The sequence below is a fragment of the Lates calcarifer genome, linkage group LG7_1 (assembly GCF_001640805.2).
Source record: "Lates calcarifer isolate ASB-BC8 linkage group LG7_1, TLL_Latcal_v3, whole genome shotgun sequence".
Lineage (NCBI taxonomy): Eukaryota > Metazoa > Chordata > Actinopteri > Centropomidae > Lates > Lates calcarifer.
The window spans coordinates 15260148-15283051 of NC_066839.1; the positions used below are offsets into that span (position 1 = coordinate 15260148).

At 39.5% G+C, this 22904-nt stretch overlaps 2 protein-coding genes across 2 annotated transcripts in view; one reads left to right on the forward strand and one right to left on the reverse strand.

The window, feature by feature from the left end:
* The window catches only part of LOC108896858 (MAM domain-containing glycosylphosphatidylinositol anchor protein 2), a 161899-nt gene that overhangs the window by 16992 nt on the left and 122003 nt on the right, over positions 1-22904 (forward strand).
* On the reverse strand, positions 17801-20850 carry LOC108896859 (low choriolytic enzyme-like). Its single transcript, XM_018696137.2, is given in 10 exon segments — positions 17801-17996; positions 18120-18201; positions 18291-18339; positions 18341-18382; positions 18384-18471; positions 19573-19690; positions 19811-19957; positions 20151-20213; positions 20357-20375; positions 20555-20850. Coding segments are annotated over 10 exon segments (819 nt in total). The 5' UTR covers positions 20624-20850; the 3' UTR covers positions 17801-17854.

A 22904-nucleotide genomic window follows, 5' to 3' on the forward strand; every position in this document is an offset into this window, starting at 1 on the left:
CATTTCTGTATTCTCATTTGTAAATGTTATATGCTTCATCAGAACTCTATTTAGACCTTTTACTTGCCTTTGAAGGAAGGACATTTGGAAAACATGAAGTATGTTTTAATGGGAACAGTACAGGTAGCCACTGCACAGATCCTTACATGCTCTTAAATTAGCTTATTTAGTGACATGTGTTGTTGTATTCAGAACCAGGTTTGGGTATGTATTAGTCTAAGGATAACATCCACTTACAGTAGATGATTAATGTATTCACTCATACACAGAGCAGGAAACCAATGAAAACTGCCTCACAGCAGTCATCACAGTTACCCAGGAGGAAAAAAACTAGGTGGTTTGTCAATAATTATCCATCACTGAACTCCTGTAGCACTCTGCTTTGCTTGATCCTTTCCTGCACTGTAGTGCCACCTCTGGTCAATGAGGGGCATGAGATGCTGAATCCACCACACACTCCATTAGGCAGTGCCCTCTCACAGAGGGTTAAGATAAATCAGATTTACTACAGTATATTCTCTTTTTCAGGCCTCATTGAATATATGTAGATTACTGTCTCTGTTCGTGATAATAGCACAGTTTTGTGGGAGGCTGCATGTAAGTCTTTGTCTAATATTTACAAAGCTTTCTTCATATTTTCTCAGCTTGTTTTGGGCATTGTAATCCAAGCTGCCACAGTGCAATGCAGATGCCTTTGCCAGAAATCCTTAATGTATAATAGCCTCTGTTTTGTTCCCTGCATTTGTTTTAAGTGCTGCTCTCCTCAGATATGCGGCACCCCCCAGATATATTGGCACCCTCAATAAAAGTTAAACTCCAAATGCTGTAAAAAGATAAAGAAGAAAATTAATGGACCATATAATCAACTTGAAAAAGTAAGCCACTGTTAGTAATCACTGGTACCCAGAAGTATGCAAAAGGCAATAGTTACATGTGTTGTACTGCAAAGCTTTTTAAACTTATTGAAGTCAAACCCACACCCATCAAGATCAAGAGATCAAGCTCGTGTGTTAATGTGCTAAGTCTTCTTTGCAGCATTTGAATGGATTTAGCCTAGATTTGCATTCATTTGCAATTCTGTGCCATGTTGTATTTGATATTTGACATTGACTTTGCTTTTTTCCTGGATGAACACTCTCTAGATGGATTATTAATGGCTCTTTTCATAGGTTTACAAGTCTTCTTAATGCACTTGCATCATCAGCTGACATTACTGTATTGTTAACAGCAGTATGTCATCATGTGTGCTAATACATGGCTGTTGTGGGGTGTGAATGTTTTATTGGCATACAGGGAATATGTTGGTGAATCTATTTACATAATGGAAGGTCTTTTACTGCGGGTTTCATTGGAGTCCAACTCCCCTTGGACAGAGGTTAACAGGCGCTCTGCTTCCACAACATTGTCTATGACAATAAAACAAGAGGACATTTATGTTATTTAGTTTATTACATATCAGCTTTGATTTTACATGCAATTATTAGATCATGTAGCGTCATATATCAAAAGTGAAGCATTGTGTTTGAGTTTTCCCAAGCTTGGTAACTTTTGGTATTCTGTGCAGTCACTGAATAATGAGTATCAGCTCTTGCTTTGACAGTGCTCACCATGGCGTCCCATAAACAAGTCCAGGATCCAACAATGCTCTCCTCATTTGTTGGCTTCACCGCAGGGCGCCAGCTCTTTAAAGAGAATGAAATCTTTCAGTGAGATAAAGGGCACATGGAGCTCACTTAAGAGCACACTGCTCTTGTTCTTTTGCTTGTTTGCAGGCTCACAGTGCAAGAATGGGGACAGAAGGAAAAAAAGAGCACTGCAGGATGGTAATTTTTAATGAGGGGAATTTTTAGTGGCTGCACATGATTCTCAGCAATGGATAGATAACCCAGAAAGGTAAAAAGTCAATTTCCGCAACAACCATCGCCTTGGTGGGGGGGGGGGGGGGTTAGTTATATGACCACTCAATTTACATGCCACAAAGAGAAGAAAGGAGATTCTCCATCAGCTCTGTGTATTATCTTCCTTGGCTGTGTTCTGAATCTGGGGCTTATTTCCTCCTCTTGGTTGGCTTTACTTCCTCTGTCATTTCCTGTTTCTCCTTTTTATCATCCCAAAGCCAAGGATGCACAATGTAAGCGATGGCTCTTTTGACTGGGGTTCTGAGGGAAAGTATTAGCAAGCGTAGAGAGGAGAGGAGGCTCAGCAGGGAGAAGATTAAATTATCTCTTTTGAAGGTGTGCTGGCGCTTTCATGAGACAGAGACCATTATTAATATGCAGTGACACATGCATACATCCAGAATGATCCTGGACGCTTCGTCATGGATCATAAAATTCCCCAAGGTGCCTTTCACTCATCGCATACTGAGAGCCGCCACCACAGCTCTTATGAATCATAGCGGGTTCAGTCAGGATATATGGAAGGAGGGCAGGAGAGACAGAAAAGAGGGGAAATGGCTCTTGTGTTTTATTAGATTTCCCAGACAAAATTATATTAGTTTTGAGCAGTTTGACTCCATGGCAGGTCGCTGTGGTGCTCGGTCCACGGGTGACAGGAAGGCCAATGAACAGATTGTGGGGTTTGCATGGCTTGCAAGAAGGTTAAATGGGTCATGTCAGTCTGGGGCATGGTGCAAGCATCTTTTGATTTGTCACTGGCATTTAAAGATGAACTTTTGTCTCAAACACTGTGTACTAAAATGGACTGTATACTGTATATAACATTAGACATTTGACAATATAGCATGCTGTTCTCTAGTTATTCTAATCAGCTCAAGGTGGCCAAGTTCAAGCAGCTATATGGGATAATTTACCCGTCACAGTGTGATAGCGAGATAATACCTGTCTAAGATCTCATCTCATGACTTCTCTACAGAAGCATCTGGATCTTCTCTACAATGCAACATTCACTTTATTCTTCTAATACTTACCTCCATTGAACAAGTTACGCCCACAGCATGCTCATTATACAACTGGACGGAGGCGTCAACAGTGTCAGCCAGAGGTTACACATATCCATGGAGCAAATGGGCATTGACTGTGTAATTGGAATTTCTACCCTTTTTATTCCCTTTCTCTGCCTTGCCCTGGTAGATAGCCCAAATGAGCTGTCACCCATGATTGATTTTCACATTTCAGGGATGCCTACTTTGACTAAGCACTGACTATTAGAGAAGCTCTGTCATGCCCATGGCGTGGAGTGGGCCGTTAAGCACAGAGCAGGAAACAGTTAGGTTCAGGCACTCTCAAGCTGAACATGTAATGTACATACACATAGACATTTAGTTGCGCGTATGGCGATGAACTTTAATGCATTAGGCAATAAAAGCTTTTATGATCTCAGAACTATGCTGATTGTAAAACCCACCTGCTGGAAATGTTTGTGTTTAGATGGCAGTTTTGACTGGTGCTCCAGTGTCACACTTTATGCCGCAGCGTGTTATTGTGTGTGATGGCACACTGCAGTGTAAGAAACTATGTGTAATTTGCTGACAGTATAATTATAAGCCTCTCATTGTGAAGCAAAGGTGCAATTTCTTTGGTTTAGTGTTAGAGTTGGATTGGTTTAGTGCACACAAAATATGCACAAATAGCCTCAGACTCACAGTTGATTTTAGCTGCATACAGGAGCTATTATGAGTCATTCTGTTGGTTACTTAGCCGGTCGTTTAGGTCCAAAACTTTACTATATATGTGGCATTGTGGGGCATATGACCACTTTGCCTCTTAGGGTGGGGCTGCAGTATCAGGAGTTTTTCTGGTTTCTGTTTTCCTGTGGACTAGTGGCAAACATTTGATGCTTAAAAAAATGATTACTGTCTATCATGCGAGCTGGTTGGTGGGTGTAGTATCTTGGATTCAGGTGCAATAGGCCCAGTCTTAGTCAGATTTCCAGAGTGCTAATCCCAAATGAGTCAATTTAACGGCAAGCTGCTTGGAGCAGCTAATCAAGAATTATGTGTTTATTTCTTGATAAATGACTTAATTGTTGGGCATTTTTCTCTCAGCAGACCAATTCAAATACTGGGCTTGAGCAAGTGTGGCAGATAATACAGCCATCTCATTCACATGATTCAAATATGGTTGGATGATATTCAAGCACTTCACTGGACCGTTTATCTGATAATTCAATTCAGGCAAATCTGGAGTGAAAGCTATGTTGTTGTGATTATACATTATCGCTTCCACATATGCTCCACCATCCAAAAACTGTCCAATTAAAAAAAAAAAAAAAAATCTGTCTTGATCTCTGATGTGTCTGGTAGCAGCTAGATGCTCAGTTTTGTCTGGAGAATGATTTACTTTGATTAACACTGTACAACACCAGACCTCCCCTTTGACCCTTTAGGCTTTATGACTGGACATTGATTTACTCCTCTCTGTGTTTTCTGGATGGATGACCGGGGTGAAGGCACTTATCTCACTTACAGTGTGAAATGGAGTGTACCCAAAAAATGTGATTCTGCGCAGCAGATATGCTCAAGTCTTCACATAGTGCGTGCAGGCGCACACGTACAGGTATGCAAGTGCAGACACAGATTTAGAGCAACAGGGTGACATGGCACAATCAGACACAGTTTACTGTGTGTGAAATGAACAGAATAGACATATGCTCCTCCCCTGCTGTGGATGTTTTAGTTTGCTCAAGGCTAATGTGATGGCCTTCTCTGTGCTGCGAACAAAAGAGAGTTTGTCTCTTTCTTGTAAGACCACACTGTTTTCTCCAAATAAACAGGGTATGTCATGGGTATGTTACAAAATGAAACTGCTGAATGAAATCTGTGTTCTAAAATATATATACTTTTTACTTTTCTGTAAGAATGTGTCTTAACTTTGAGCATCATCACAGAATAGATAGGTTGTTTCAGATGAATGTGAAGACCACACTACAGTGTGTACGCAGTATACAGTATGTACCATAGTAGAATAGAATGAACCACTGGTTGGGGTCAGGACCTGCTTGAGTGCTTACTATATAAATCTGAGTGGTTGCAAGATGCTACACAAAATTATAGTTTATTTTTTATTATTATTATATCTTACTTGTGAGTTTCTGAATAATTTGTCTCTTCAGGACACAAAAAGTATTCAAGTAAAAGAATCTGTGAGGGAGAAATCACTGTTTGGTTGAACTGCAGACATTTAATGTGTTTCCACCTGCCTGTTTTTATGTGCATTTTTAATGAACACTTCACAAAACCTGTGTGGAAATAAGTTAATACACACAAGTGTGTACAAAACCTATAAAAGCTTTTAAGGAAGGTCCAGGATACTGTCTTCAGGCACACACACACACATGTACTGTAGCTGGCACCATATGTCACTTTAAACACACATACACTGTTTGTACATGTGCAGACATAGTAAAATCCTCACATACTACACATCACGTCCATACACTGTAAGTGTCCCAAGTGTATGTATGTGTGGGTATGTGGTGTCTTTAGTGCATGACCTTTAACCTGAGGAGATGTCAAATATTCATATCTTTCCTGCTCCAGGCTACTTGCTTCCTGAAGCCCTGTAGGTGCCTGTCATGCCCTCCAGGGCAAGGTCCTGCATTATAAATGCACGAGTTGAGGTCATGGACAAGGAATCAGAATACAGTTTTGCTAGCAGGGACCCTGAGGGTCTGCTTTAATGATAACTCAGTGATAGTTGGGGACTACAAGAAAAAATCACAGCTCAGGATGTTGCAGAGATTAGTTGGTAAATGTTTTTCATTTTTAAATTCTGTTGCAAAATCTGGATAACAAAAGAGGTATTGATTTTGGCCAACTCTGGTTCATATTGCATCTGTATTGTGATCACAGTCTCAGTCATATTAATGATTAGTATCCTTTCACTTGCTCCACAACTCTCTAATGCTAACTATTTAGATATTTTGTTAGTGCAGGAGAAAAGCACACAATTTTCTGCCAAAATAACTCATTACATTTTCCGATCATAAATCAAAGGATGTAATTTGGCACACAAGTAATTCAGCATCAACTCCTTGTTCTCATTTCAGTGATTTAAATGGTCCTTAAGGTCTTTGCCAAAAACTAAAATGTAATTGCTGAAGGATATGAATCGTTTCAAAGGTGTGATCTTGTGTCCCTGCGAGGCCTGCTGTCATTTGTAATACAAAAAGTTGCAGATTTGCCAGGTACATTAAGGGAACTATTTTACTCTTATCTCATTTTTCATCTGTAATACCCCCATAAGTCTTTCTGCCTCCCCCTTGATATTTAGATGAATGTGGAAAATAAAGAATAAACAAAGAGCAATTTGAGACAGTAGCTGGCTTAGAGCAACATAAGAATAGAGGAAACTGATTGTAAGATATGTTTTAGCAGTGGTAATACCAGAAGGAATGGCCAGCCATTCTCTAAAGGTTAATACAAAATTCTAAATGACACAATGTAACAGATTTTGGATAACATTTCTTAACATAATTTCCCTTCCATTATGTTTGCATTGTACACTCACTCAGCATTAACAGGGTTTCGCCCACTGCCATCCATCTTTGACTCAAATCACTGGTGAACACCTTACACTTTCTGTCACAGCTGCCAGAAATAAAACAGCTGGATGAGTGATTACCAAGCACACTCTCTTTCTCTTCCTTTTGTTCTGGGGCTGAATGCAGCCCTTCTTGGCTTTTGGCGACTCCTCAGTTGGCAAACTGAGGGTCTTGGCCTGTGAGCAGACATTACAGGTTGCTTCGCTCTGACAGGTATCTATAGATGCCATTGACTTTAAATTAAAGCAGAGTGTGAGGTGATCAATCATAAGAGTGCACTCCGGACAACAGCTGCAGTGTGATGCATGGGCTTCCCTCCCCAGGCTTTCACGACAGTGCACTGCGATCAGAGCTAAATTACCCTGGCGACCCAGCACTACTTCTCCTCTCCCCTGCTGTCCTCCCTTTCTGCACACTGCCAAACCCTCCCATTTTACACTCCATGGAGAAACACTGTTTTTTTATTACCTTACTACACCCCCTCACACAACCATTTCCAAAATGTTGCGCTTTTTACTCTGCAGTATGTTAGAGCTGGAAGTGCACTATAGCAGTATGTCAAGTTGGAAGTTCATTACTCAGCACAGGTCAGGTACAGCCCCTGCACCAGAATGCTAGTCTAACACTTTCCTTCATGTTCAGACTGAAAAGGCTGTCAGTGTTTGTGACACAGGCCTCTTCCTGTACCTCTGCTGTGCATGTAGCTTTAGCCAGCAGAGTGGAGGTTATGAAGCTCTCACTGTGAAGGTTGCTGATGAGTGTCATTGAATGACCATGCTGATGGTTGTTTTACATTTCACACATACTTAACATTACTGCTAACCACTTTTAACATATTACACACTGCCAGTCAGCATACCGGAAATTGTTTGACGCCCTGCTGATTGATATCCTGCTGCTGTCAGTCACTTAATTCCTGTCGTGTAAATCACACAGAGAGCAGAGCCTACAACTCATACAAGTCTCCTTTTGTCTCCATTTTGTTCTTGGCACAGTTACATTATCATCACATGGTGATGTGAACAGGGTGTCTGCTTTGAAACAACTTCTTGTTCGTGTGTTCAAGGACATCTGTGATTTGAGTGTCTGCCTTTCTTTAATGCAACAAGCTTTCTAAATTGAAACAATCTTTTTCATTGTGCCCAGTCTCACTTGTTGTTTGTCTTTTGGGTTTTAGTTTACAGCAATTTACTCATGTTGCGAATGCAATACTGTATAACTCGATGTAATTAAATGTGACTGTTAATCAGTTATGTTACTAAATTTGGACATTTAAGTGGGTTTGCATTGCTCTCCACAGGTTTGATCAGGCATATTTTAAGCTCTTATAAACAGAATATGTTGGCTCCAATTGTTCCCATTGGTGGAAAGTAACTAAGTACATTTACTCACATACTGTACTGAATGCAGTTTTTGTACTTGAATATTTCATTTTTCTGCTATTTTATACCTCTGTTCCACCGAAGGAAATATTATATTTTCTACTTTTTACTATACTAAATTACTGGTTATTTCATGTACAAGACATATGAGTAATAATGAAAAACATATTATTGTTAAAACGAACAGTACACAGAGTTAAAATTAGCTGCACTCAGTAGCTCAGCTTGCTTTTCAACATTAAAATGCTCTCACATGTTAATGCGTAAATAATAATACAATATACAACATATACTATATATAACGTTCAGATTCGGCCATTCTGCATAATGAATGCTTTTACCTTGATGCTATTGCTTTTACTTATATAGAAGATCAGTGCATTTCCTCCAGCATTGTTTGAACCAATGAGCTGAACACATACACTTTGACTGATGAGAGCGCAGTGATGTCTAAAGTAACGAGTTGAATATAACCTTTCACACAAGGAAAGTAACAAGTAACAACTAAAGATGAAAGTAGTGGAAAACAGCTGCGACAATAGAGAAGCTGTTTTGCCAGAGACGGTGTTTTTTGATGATTATCAGTCAAGGTTAAGGTCTTGACAGTTTATCTGCATTATATAGAAACACATGCAAACATACACAGTGTGTCTACATTCCTTCTCTCTGTGTCACTTCATTTTCCTTCCTTTCAAAATTTATATACAAGGCAAGGTAATATTGCTTAATTTCACGGTCTAATGAGCCTCTCATCGCATGAGGTATCATACTGGCACACAACATGTCAAGTTAGTTATGGGAAGGGGAGGGGAAAAAAAACTTTGCAAGAAACTAAAGAAACTGAATTTCAATTAGTTTCTTGCCTTAGCTGATGTGGAAGACTGCCCACTCCAAACAACTACCTGAGAAAAAGACTCACTAAACAAGATGCTTTTTGTGCAGCGAACTCTGACTTAAACTTAAGCTCAAAATTGTCAAATCTCAGAGCTGCAAACCTGTTTTATCAGTGTGACACAAAATGTACTGTATGACTGCTACTTGAAGAGAGAAAAGAAAATGACTTAAGCAACATCACCCTGGTTTTAGCAAACATCCTCACTTGAGGAGGCTCCTGTTATGTCATTGTCAGATGTGCACACACATGCAAACTTTTACTGCAAGGAGACACACACACACAAACACACACACACACGTGAAGAAATGATGAAAGGATTCATAATCAGAACTGGTGAACTGAAGAAAAGGCTAATGAGCCTATGCACTGTTGTAATGCACCAGCACCATCTTTGCCATTTTTCAACTCATGTTGCCTTGAAAAATGATCAGCTGTATCCTCACAGTATGTGTAGACTACAGGCTAACATGCCTGCCTGCTTCCATTTACTGCATCTTGAGAAGTGCAGCTCCCTAAATCCTGACGTCAAGAGTTGCTGGAAGAACTATGAGGTCTTTTGTTGTCTCCATCTCCACTTCGTGTCAGATGTGATGAACCGAGAGCATGAGTGCGTACCCACAACACTGCACACTGTTGTCATTTCCTTTGCTGGCTGCAGAGAGGTTTCTTATTTTGGATTTATTGGTGGTTTGTTAACATCTCATGGGTGCATTTCTCCCAACTGCTGGGAAAATTCCCATTTAGAGTTTCAAACACAACTCAAATGGATTTTTGCTTTTTCAGAAGAAGAAAGTTGCTATAAAAGTACAATGAGGATAAGGGAAGAAGCCAGACATGAGAACCCTGGTTAGGTTTCCTACTGAATGGAAACACATTTTCAGGTGGTTGGCAAGCTTGCTTTGAATGACTGGAGCCATGTGTACAATATCAACTAAAACAGGCAGGCGCTCTTAACATGTAGGGAAAAGATCTTATTTCTCTTGTCTGTGAAAATGTTATTGCTTCAATTGCCTACAGTGCCCAGAAGCACTGACTGGACACCCACAAACTGACAAAACACCCCTTTAAATGCCTCCCTCTGCACTGCACACTGTTTGACCTTTCTGCTGATTTAACATGTCCTTGTGGACAGTGTGCTTTGCTCTAAGACAGAGACATACATTGCCTGAGCGGATGTTCATGCGCTCTCCAACCCATTCATTCAACAAGAAGAAATTACATTTTCCGATTGTCTAGAGCAAGATGATGGAAGTACATGGGGGCAAGATGAGGATGTGTGGAGACCCACATTCAGCTCAGAGAAGAGCCCACAAACATGCCATCAAAGTGAATTTCATAGAAATAACATTTTCCAAGCACAGTCGGAGACTTTTGACCTTTGTGCGCTTTGTTTTTGGCACTTTAGCTGCTTTTTGTGAGGAGCTTGATCTCGGCTATTTGTTTGTCATATGTGTTAAGTTTCACATTTTCCTGGAAGCACAACACTGCTGCATTAATTACAGCTTTAATTGGGCAATATACAAGTATACTAAGTTAAAAATATCTTAAATGTGCAACACATCTCTGCAGGGACAATATGTCCTCCTAGGAACATTATGTTGTAAACAAAGAAAAAAGAAACATTTAGATTAAAAAAAAGAACATAATTTCCCTTTATTGGTTATATCTGGGAGCGCTACAATTCTTGTGTCTGTTCAACGCTTAGAACAAGTAAACGTCCTACCTTTGGGGATCACTCGTTAATGCTGTTAGGAATTGCTTCATCATTCTGTCATCTTGTCTGACTGGCCATTTTTTATGTGATTTTTTTTTTTTTCATCTGCATTCATGATACAACTGTGCTATGATTAAACCACAGTTTGACTGCAAATGACGGTACAATTTATTGGCTTAAAAGTGATTTGGGAGCCATCATCAAAAACTTAATTAAACACATTCACAAAAAACTGGGGGATGTATAATCAAGCGAAAATCAGAAACAGCTGTCAGACGATCACAATCCACCTGGGTTTATTGGCAAGTCCACTAAGGACAAAGAGAGTGAAGTACAGCCTAACGCCACGATAATTAGCTGAAAACACTAAGAGTAGGCGTCCTGCCTATGAAAGCAAGAGCGGTGCTATTAATATAACTTGAAATAAATGGCCTTGGAAGATTTCATGGGGATCGGAGGCTGTCATCCACTCTGCTGCTCATAGAAGTCATACTCATGCAACCTGTGTAATTGCCACGTATAATTGCCACATTTCAAGGTTGTAATTATATTTCTATAGCAGTAATTATACAATCCCACCTTTAGTATGCACTTCAAATGCACTGATGCACCGCTCACATACAGTGCATGCTCACCTGCAACACTTTGAGAACATACACTGCCAAGCATTCATCAATGTACACACACACACACATGCACACACACACACACCCACGCATATGTTGATCTGGGTCACTTTTGGGGACATTACACAGACTTTATTTCCTGGAGACTTACTTCTAACCCTAACCACTGAACCAAAAATGAGCTTTTTCCCAACACAGTTATTGTCCCCAGTTAGTCAAGCTGTCCCCAATTACCCAGTCTTTGACAAACAGACGGACACACACACACACACACACACACACACACACACACACACACACACACAGCATGTCCCCCTGATAATGCCTAAGTACTGAGATGCACAGCGGGGGACCAAGTCATATAAAGGTTGCTCTGATGGAACCACAGTTTGATAGCATTATACAGTATCTCTTGATGTGCCTACATATGCCTGTACAAAGTAAAAGCAATCAAGCACTTTTTCACAATTTTGATGTTAACTGTCTTTTATTTTATGCTTTATTACTGCAATTTTGCCTGCAAACTGCTGTAAACACCTTCTCTTCATCACTACTTCCCTGATGTCCTGATATAGTGATGAATAGTGACAATTAGCTGAAGCACAACTACCCTCCACTAGAATGTAATTACAGATTATCAGGTGAGTAAAAGCATTATAGGCTGTATACTGATGTAATTAAAGCATTGTGGACTAAATGTTGACCAAAACCCTGATCTGTAGCAGTGTGCACTGTCCTTGGTACTGAAGTCGTTTTGCTTTAATCAGAAAATAATCTACTGTGTATATGTAAGTGTGTCCATGCTTTTATTCCATGGGTTTCTGGTCCTCAGACTGAATAGTATTAAGCTGTATAGCAAAATACTGTGGTGGATGATTTCCTTGTGTTGGCAGTAGGATTTTATTTATGTGTTGTTCTGTAAAGTGGCATTCTCGTGGAAATTTTGGCTTTTTCTTAACCAACTTGAATGGAACAGAATTGGTCCTAGCATCCAGTATGGTACTGCATGTATGTGCAAAATGTTTACAGACAAAATCTTGCTGCACAGTATCTACTTGTATTGACTACAGCATGATTAAACATTTTTATGTTTAGGTTTAGGCACTCACATTACTCAGTTAAGGTTAAGTAAAGATTGAGGTCCGGTTAAATACAGAATAAGCCCACAGTTTTTTTTCTTTTTTTAAAATTAATTTTAGACACAACTGATTTATTTACATCTAACCAATTTTTCCTAACTTTAACCAAAGTGCTTTACTTGCCTGAACCAAACCACCACCAAAAGGTCACGTGGTAGCAGATATTCATATTGTATTATCACCTTGCTCACAGCTACCTACATAACTGTAGAAATGTACTTTGTATACTGTGTGTCAGTTCAGTTAATTGTAAAGACAGTCTACCTGACTTTCTGTATTAGATTGTTTTCTAATCAAGAAAATCAATCAGCCTGTTTATTAGCTGTGGCTTAATACACAGCACCAAAGTCTGTTTTACTCTCATCATCACTCACTTTTGTTACAGTGAATGAAGTGATTTCCTTTGCTGCAATTGTAACAAGTCTGCGTCTTTATCCCACTGTGATGCACGTAGCTTACTTCTGAGGTGAAATGATCTGCAGGATGTGAGATCAGTAACTCCTTGTGAATAAACCTGCCAATCTGTCAGGGCACTGAGCATTGTGTGTCACGCTCTCTCTCTCTCTCCGTCTCTGGTCAACTCAACTGCTTCAGTCACCGCTTTGATTCGCATGTTTCACCGTCACCCTCCCCTGATTACTGTCCCAGTCACTCCCCCTCACTCCCCCGGTCTCATTGTTGTCATCTCTATTTGTCTCATCCTTATCTCCCCCCATTACCCCCCTCCTCTTACCATTTCCCTCTCTTTCTCATTCTCCACACCTTCTCCCTCTCGCTCTTTATCTTAACCCCTCCATCTCCTCCGCTGCCCTGCTTTCATCAGACACACACAGAGAGTGATGCACAAACACCATCCCTCACATCTCCAATGAGTACCTTGTTATCATCTTGTCCCCACAGCGGCTTTCTGTCTGGCTCCGTCTCAGCTTGGATTCTGTCACTAATGGGACCGCATCACTTTCGACAGCTGCAATTCCTCAGCACTGACAAACAGAGATGTGGTGCAGCTCTGAGAACACAGCTCAAAGGGATTGTAGACTAATGCCTCAGTCTGATTTACACATTTACAAAGGCCTTTTTAAAACATCATTTCTCTTTGACACAGACAGGCTGGCGTTGTGTATAGAAATGCCACACGGCCTCCAAAGGCAGCACACGTTTATAGAGCGCACTCGCCCATATTTTCCTTTTCGATCTTTAGTCAGAATCTCCTCATATCGCCTCATCTTTCTGTCTTCTGAAATGTCCTTTTTGTATTTAAAGTAATGCCAGCCACAATCTCAGTTTCAGGGAACACAATGCATGAAATATTTATGAGATTTGAGAATGCAGTGACAACAGACAGTAACTTGTCAGCGTGCTATTCTAGGTTCAGACATCTTAGGAAGTTTGTATATGGCTCCTCAGGCTCCTCAGATCTGCAGAAAGAGAAGCTGAGTCAAACTTCATGAAAGCTTCAACAGTAGCATAGTTTGGTGCCTTCGATCCCTCATCCTGCTAATCGTTTCTTCTGGGTCCTGCAGGGCAACAACAAAGACTTCCAGAATTTGTACACCAATCTGTTATTTCTTTTGATTGCATCCTTAACTAAATTTACTTGTTTTTGTGAGCAATGCTTTCATCTCTCTCAAAAGGGGCACTTAACAGCTGACTTGCTTGTGACCCAGGACAGGCTTTGAAAGAAGATGTGCGCCACAGATTGCGAAATCAAATGATCCACTGTCCCTGTTGTTTTTTTAAACTCCTCTTTGTTATTAGGCTATTTGATTATGTTCAGGAGGAAGTGAAGATATATATTTTTTAAATTCAGCTTGATACCCATTTGTGTTTTAAAGTTTACATTTTTAAAGAGTCTCCAGAGTTCTTTTGATGCTGTCATCATTCCTTTTTACCATAATGGCCGTGAAGAGATTCCTTTCTAATGCAATTTTAGAGTTTGTAAGAATAAGAAATTTTCATTCAGTGTAAAAATATATTGAGCTGAAGCTAATACACTGTAGGTCTTCAACAGCTCAAGAAATCATGCATTAGAGTACTTCTCAACATTATACTTTTAGTACATAAGTTCTGTGTTTCTTTACTGAAGGAATTATAGTTATTTTCAGAGTAAGTTAAGCCACTCAGAAATCAGTTTGCATGTGAGTTATAGTATACATCGTTTAGGACAGTTTCTATTTACACAGGTTTTCAGCACAGGGCAAATACCAGTGTATGAATGAAAGTTTGAGTGTTGTAGATACATTAATATATGAACCACGTTGGTGGTACAGTGTGCCTTAGTTGAAAGAAATATATTGATAGTGCAACATGTAAAAGTTAATGTTTAAGGATGTTGTCACTCCTGTTATTATTTTTCTTACTTCTATTTTGGGGATATCATACTTCAAGTTTCCATAATACTTTGGGGTATGTAAACATGAAGTATAATGTCATTGTGTATTCAGTGAGTTAAGATATGAGCTAGCTGTATGAGCTACATTGGTTGTACAGAAAACCATCACTGAATTATTTTGGTACTAAAGAAAACTTAGAAACATGAGGATTCACAGGCTAGTTCTTAAGTTTTAAAGAACATCCTTTTCTATGATTTCTATTGATGATTTATGGAAAATGGACATCAGAAATAATGATGTTCTAAGAAGGTGTAAATCACTATGAATCTCAAAATATGTGTATTAGGTCTTTGTGTTCAGATTTGACTGAGTGATGACTCTGAGAAGGACATTTTTGACACAAACTCGCAGTTGGGTGCAAGAAGTTAATTTGACATCTGAACTGCTGAAGGGCGTGCCGTGGTGCAGTGGTTACTGTCACCTCACAGCAAGAGGGTTCCAGGTTCGAGCCCTGGTTGGCTGGGGCTTTTCTGTGTGGAGTTTGTATTGTTCTCCCTGTACCTGTGTGGGTTCTCTCCAGATACTCCAGCTTCCTCCTACAGTCCAAAGACATGCAGGTTAGGTTAATTGGTGACTCTAAATTTCCCATAGGTGTGAATGTAAGTGTGGTTGTTTGTCTATATGTGTTGGCCCTGCGATGGACTGGTGATCTATCTAGGGTGCACCCCACTTCTCACCCAGGGTCAGCTGGGATAGGCGGTATAGATAATGAATGAATTAATGAGCTGCTGAAGCCTTATATTAGCTTGAGATTTACCTAAAGCCTCATCTTTTACATTGGAGTTGCACTTGAGTTGAATAGATCTGTTTCAAGAATATTTACTGACACCCTATTCAACATACAGTACATATGAATATTAAAATGAAAAAGGTGAACCCATCCTTTAAAAGCAACTAATTTTTAGTTAGAAGTGTAAAAGGGCTTTTTTTTAACTGAAGGTCAAAAGCCTACTTTATTTACAGAAAAATCTCTGAAAATGTCATCAAGGTTGGACCAGCTAAGATGGTAGCACCGCTCGGAGAGAACATTTTAATTTCCTATTGGTGAGTATTAGGCAGCTTCCGCAGTGAACTGAGGAGAGCTGTGTTGAAGCTTATCGTGTTTGAAGAGAGGCAGGTACACTGATCTGTGTTAATAACGTGGTGGTAAGAGCTGCTCAGCCAGGCAGCGGTTAAGGCCTGCCAGCGTATTACCAGTGACATCACAGATCAGACTGCATTTGGCTCCGCTCGGCCTGCTCTCATTAGAACAGACATCCTACAGGAGACCCTGCTGGTCATATACACACTGCCCTTTAAAGTACGGTCAAAGAGCATCTGTAAGAGCCTCACAGACAATGCAATGTTAGTTAATGCACTACAGATCAGGCTTCTGTTTAATATTTTTTGTGTTTTATTGGGCTGCAGTAACACCAAACCCAAGGGAGGCACACACGTGAACAATTAAAGGAAAGATAAAATATTCCATATGAAGTGTTTCAGTTCAGCATCACAGTTCAGACTGATGACTCTCATTAGACTCCAGTTTCACTGAACGTTGAATGTGATTTTTTTCAGCCACAGTGTGTTCCAGTGGTGGCCTGTTTGTACTTCAGTTATGGGATCTTGGGCTCATTGGTAATCTTATTTTAATCAGGATTCTGAGAAATACTTTAATTTATAGCAGGCTGAAAAGTCTCTCTGAGCTTCTTGGAGCATGAACAGAGCCAGAGCGTTAAATATTTCAATAAACAAGTAGATTTTAAATATTTCATGGGCAGAACGATTGATATGAACTGAAACTACTTTATGAAACATTAAAGGGCCTGTGTCCATCTGAACTATACAGATACACTGGCTTTCTCTGGGCACTGCTGGTGCCATGACCTCTTTAGCTGTATTTAAGCCAGAACACTGGAGAAATACATGCAGCGCTGTCGTGAGTGTTAGTGCATTCATACATCATGAGAGGAGCAAAATTTGCTTAATAGGAATTTGTTCTCTCTCCTAGGCATTTTTCCCTTATCTTCCCCCAAAACTCCCCCGCTACTCCTTTCTCACCCAACACTGCTCTCTCTCTCTTGCGCTGGGGTGAATACAGAAGAATAACATTGCGTAGGATTTCAAAGGGATGAAAAAAAAAAAAAAAAACAGACATCCAAGAGTGTGGGATGTGGCCAAGTTAAAAAAAAAAAAAACAGCTAATTTCTCTGCAGGGTTAGGGAGTAGTAGGAGTGGGGTTTATCTTGTATCCTACCACATCTATGCCTTTCCGCAGAGACGCAGCCCTGCAAAGTTTGACTCGCTGAATTTACTGCAGTACTGATTTACCCTGATAAAACACTGTACTCCTCACCAGTGTACAAATCCCAAACTTAATTACCATGAGCTGAAATGGAAATGAACTCAATTATGAAAATATTGCTGCATATTTGCCCTTCAGTCATTTTTGTATCTTTTTTTTTTTTTTATTTGCCAATATATCCCAACTTTGTGTTCTTACTGAGAGTAATATAGAGAAATAAGGGAATTTTTTCTATAACAGACATGGTAAAACAGTGTTTAAAAGTTTTATTTTACTGCCTATGTACAAAGTTGTTCCAAATAAATGAAGATAAACTGATGATTAGAATCATACCGGTTGTTCATTGATGTCACCTATAGTGTTTCTATAGAAACGCAAAGAATAATTTGGTTTTTCATTGAATTTGCTGAATCACAATAAGCACAAATAAGCTCAAAGAAATAGAAAAAAGCACACTCTCAGCACTTTGGCTTTTCAGTAGCAGACTGTAAAGTGTAACCCCAGGCTGAGTGAATCAGATAAACAACAGATAAAACAAAAACAGTCAAAAATGATGTGGCAGGTTTTCGAGATATCCCGACTTGTCATCCTTAATATTGGTACACTTCCCTCAGTGCACCTTTGTGAAATCCCTCCCGCTAGGTAAATACAGTTCAATCAAACTTTACCCCCAGTTTCAAATGCCAGGTATCTGTCATCATTTTGTTGTTTCCAATGTAAATAAAATAAATTGACTCTGATATGTGAAATTCATGTAATGCTCCTTTAAAGGTCCATGTTGCTATGACCCACAAAAGATACATATACTTTACTGTAAATGACAAGAGACAAACGATTCATGCAATCTCAACTTTTTATTATCAGAGTGTCAAATTAATGTGTCAAGTGTGAGAATCAAAAGATACTGCTGTAATCCTCTACTTGAAGTAATTCCAGCACTGGTAGAGCCTGTTGATCCTGAGAATGTCAATGTCAGACAGGCCGTTCCTCTGGCCGATGGGAGCAGAGGGGTCAGGGATGGGAGTTATGGTTTCCAATCCATTAATTCCAAAGGCAGTTCTACAGATTTGAACAATGTTAATAAGACAAAAGATCATTCAAAAATGTGTTTCCAGAATAAAATTAGATTTAATGCTGACTTATTTGATTTAATGTAACATCAACAACAAGTTTATATCTTACTTTCCATAGTGCATGACAGAGGAGTAGTCATACGGAGTGTTGAGATTATCCGTGTCCTTCTTATCGAAGTTGTAGGCAAAGTCTGTTGATAAAAAAAAAAAATCAATTAATAGCTAACAGACTAAGAAATAGATCAATCTGAATCAATCAATCAGAAAGTGAGATTCTTACATTCATGTATGTTTTCCCAGTTGATTTTGACATACTGGTCACGGTCACTGCCGAGTGTGTTCATGGTAGAAACCCAGCGCGTGGAGCAGCTCGATGCTGGATGATGCCTTTTTGTACGCAGCCAAACCTCTGCAGTGACAGCCCCTGCTTGTCTCCAACATAACCCAGCAGAGAGGCACAGCTAATAGCAGAGAGAGTGAAAAAGAGATAATTGATATGTAACACGCAACTTGACGTTTGATAAATAAAGATATGTAATTTACATTATCATTCAGGATTCTAACAGAAGAGAAGAGAGGTCTGACCAATGTTAGGGCAGCATTTCAGGAGGGAAAGATGGATTATAAATGCCCTACCTGTCTTAGCTAAAAGTATGATCCTGCAAGATGCATATTGCAGATTTAATGTGTGTGTAGGATTATGCCTCTGGAATGGAATAGAGATGTAAAAGCCCCCCCATCTCTTCTATATAGCAACAAGACCCCTAGACTGAAAGAGATGTGAAATGATTATAAATGACATGGCTACATTGTTTATAGTAACTTTGCATTTATTTCTTTGTAAGTGTTTCACATCTCTTTATGGCTGTTTTGTGTCTCTTTGTGGCTTGTTTTGCATCTGTTTGTAGTCATTTTCCATCTTTGTATGGTTGCTTCGCATCTCTTTGCGGTCATCTTGCATCTCTTTTTAGCTGTTTTGCATCTGCATAGACATTTTGTGGCTCTTTGCAGCGACATTCCTTTGCACAGTTGCTATACTAAACAACAGAGCATACTGCACAAGACATTAAAGGGAACCATCTTTACTTATGTTAGTGTACTGTGATATGAAACAATAAATCCCAGATATTAGGTTTGACTTGCAGATACTTAACATTCAAAAACTCTCATCATGATCAGGTGAAAAACAAAAAACAAAACATGATCTGTACATCCTATAATCATTGAGCTCTGTTACTTTCTTCAGGAAATGTCAACAGTCCAGCTCTGGTGCCTCCCTAACGCCTTGGGCTCCCATACCTGTGCCTGGGAGGCCAGTTCAGTAATTCATGCATGCCATCGTGTAGCATTAGATGGGTGTGTCTGCACCAAGGCAGTTCAGAAACATTGTGCTGAGAAAGTTGTCATTCACAAGAGGGTGTCCTTACTTTTAGCTACATTCAGTTGCCTTAAATGGAACTCATTTTTTACTTAATAATTACTGTCCCTCTACATTTATATATACTATATTATATTTGTACTTTATCCCTTCACATCCAGGAATGCTTTAGTTATTGACTTACCCAAATCTTGGTTCAATGTTCAAGTATGCCACCTGACTCCAGCGTGGGATGAAGCGAATGCAGGTTTTTGTTTCAAAGTCCTTCATGGAAGTTAATATCAGACTCCTCTCAGAGTCATCTACAGTTGCAGATAAAAGTATTAAATCAGTAATATCATCCACTCAGTAGGTGAAACAGACATGTTAACATACACAATCCAGTTTCAGTTTAATTTATCGCCTTGGAAATTGAAACCCACCATATTTTTCACTGATAAGGAAAGGGATTTCCACAATCCCGTTAGGAGACTTTGGCCACAGACAGGAATATTTTTCATTTAAGCACTTCATAGCAGTCCTGCTTCTTGGCATCAAAATGTCTCCTTCCAGCATGAAGTTACTAGATCCTATTAGAATAAAAGAAAGCATGCATTCTCATGTGACTGTCAGAACATTAGTAAACTCAAACTAAGGAATTGCTGTGTTTCTCAAATAAAAAAAACATTCTTTCCTTTATTGAATATAGAAAATCTGCACTAATATTGAGTGAAAAACTAATGTTCCTTCACTGTCCTTGTAACATCATGATTGAATACCCACCATTGTTCATTCTCAGAATAGTTGCAGTAATGTCCTCCATAGCAGACCTATCTGCTGGGATCTCTAATAAATAGAAGAAAAGCAGATGTCATACAACTCTGCTGCTTTGACAATGACAAATGTGTGTGACAAAAGTGTGATGCATGATAGATATGGTCTGTTAGACCAGGCTGCAAATATATGTGCTGAGGTTTATCAGCACTTACCATTATCAGCACCATGATCCTTTGAAAAAAGGAGAAAATAAACCTCTTTACTTCATTTTACAGTACTTAAATTCTGTCTAATACAACAACAATGTCTTTCTGGACAAAGACAGATGCCATTGGTATGGATAATGTGTCATTCATTACATATAGTGAATACAAGCTGTTCTGCAGTATATTTAGTGAGTTGTTTCTTACATTTCCGTGGTGAGCATTACTGATGCCCAGCAGGAGGAGAAGAAGAGAAACTGTTGCTTTGCAGTCCATTTTTGTCTGAAGGTGATGATGTGAGCCTTCACTTGTCTCACTAAGGACGGATGCTGAAGCCCAGTCGGGGCTGGGTTTATATGCAGGCTGTCAAGGTGTGTCTGTGTACAGAGATTAGTGGCAGGGGTTCAATGGGCTCCGTCTTAGACACACAGCTGATGGGAGTGCCCTGCCCACCCTGGCCCACTGTTTCCACACGGGGATAATCTCATTCAGGGGGGATTACAGTGACCACAGGCTGCTGTCAGCTCGCTTAGCATCAGATTTCAGATGGCCTTTTTAACCAGCAGGAGGTCTGCGCATAAGATCTGGGTCTGTCCCAAAGTTTTATCCCAAAAATAACAGATATAACATTTGAATCAAATGATGCCATGTTCCTATTAAGTATTTGCAGACACCGAGGTGAATTAGCAGTATTTAGACCCCTTTCTAACCCAGTAGCAGCATACAAAGATCATGTCACAGATCACGATGGAAAGCGATATACTGATTTTTAATCTGCAACTATTTTCATATGCAATTCATTTTTGGTTTGATTCATTTTTTGTAGGGGTAATTTCCCAAGCAAACATACCCAATATGTATCTTCTCAAAGTTGAGGGTTTGCTGCTTTTCTTTGCCATATATGATGATGCAGTGAATACTTTTGAATTTTGGTCTATAGTTCGAACAAAATGGTGAATTTAAATTCACTTTGGACTCTGACATTATAAAGTTTATTTGATTTTTTGAGAAAATAAACAGCATATTAATTGTCAGTGGGAATAATTGATGGTTGCAGCACCATCTTTTTTTACCAAGTTTTGAGTAAAATAAGCAGAAAAGGGTTTCAGTTGACCTAAAGAAATGCACTAGAAATTGGGTAACAGCCTTAATAATAAAATGAAAAAAGCAGTAACAATAATAGTACTAATAACAATGATGATGATTATGAGGGACTGTAGAATATGGTGTTGTTGTTGTTTGGTCAGAGAAAGAGGAGGAAAGACAAATAAGCTCCATATGGATAAACATCTTCTGTTGTTGTTTGAACACTGTGAGGACATATTTACATGTTGGCTCTGCTTCATTTTTACCCAAAGTTGTGTTCCTACCATATTTAATATCAACATTTCTTTGATTAATTGCAGCAATCCACAAGAAGTGACTTTATTTTGAAGTAAAAATCAAGGTTATTGTTTGATTTCTGTTTTGCTGAGGGAGTGGCTCCACCACGTCTCTGTGGTTTTGTGCTGCTGTGCTGCGACTCCCGGCACTGCCGTGTTCTTCTTTTGCCAGAAAATGTTATTTTGTGATGCCAAAGAGCAGTTTATATCACTTACTGGTATAAGAACTAACTTGCTTTTTGATCCAAGTATGAGCACTTAGGAGCCTGATCACTAACAACTCCGGTGCTACTGATATCATCAGTGCATCTTTTAACAAAAACCTCATTTGCTCTTAAACTAAACAGCCACTGTGGCCTTTACAACCCTCTAGATTCACAAAGAGCTTTTTAGTTTACACTGGGTGTGACCTATTGTTGTGCTGCACCATTTAAAATGTGTTGTTTCAAATAACAATAATGGCTCAATTAGTGACTGGCTGTAAAGTCCTGGATTCATTATTGAAGCGCTCCTGCTGCTGCTGCAACAGTAATGATCTCAGTGGTAAAGACCAGGCCTTGGCCACCAGACTGTTAAGAAAAAAAAACTGTCTTCTAAAAACTCAAAATCCAGAAATGGGTTGTTTAGAGAGATGAGTATTCAGATTTATTGGATGCCTCGCTAATAAATCATCAGGTCTCAGCGGATTGTTTACAGGAGAAGAGGGATGCTGTCTGGCTTCACAGAGTCATAAACAGTTTTAGGATCTGATTTCACATGTCAAGGCCAGCAGCTTCAAACAGAGATTCCATCACGGCATCCTTTATATGATGTGGTCCTCTGCTGTTCATCACAGTAATGTGGCATTTATTGTTGGGGAACAAAAATTGCACTCTTTGTGTGTGTGTGTGTGTGTGTGTGTGTGTGTGTTACAGAGAAGTGGACTGCAGGTGCTGTCCTGTGTGTATATACTCTTTTTACTGCAGGCCTAATAAAATCCTGTGGATTTGTAAATTTTACACTGTTTGCGTCATGCATTTTGCACATGCATGAGTTATGCACTTTTGTGTGTCTGTGTGTGTGTCTGTCTGTACGTCTGTGCCTGTCCAATTCGGGTGATCCGCGTGGGTGCGCAGGTAATCCAATTTGTGTTTTAGAGTCACAGCACAGCACGAGTAATGCTCAATGATGTATGA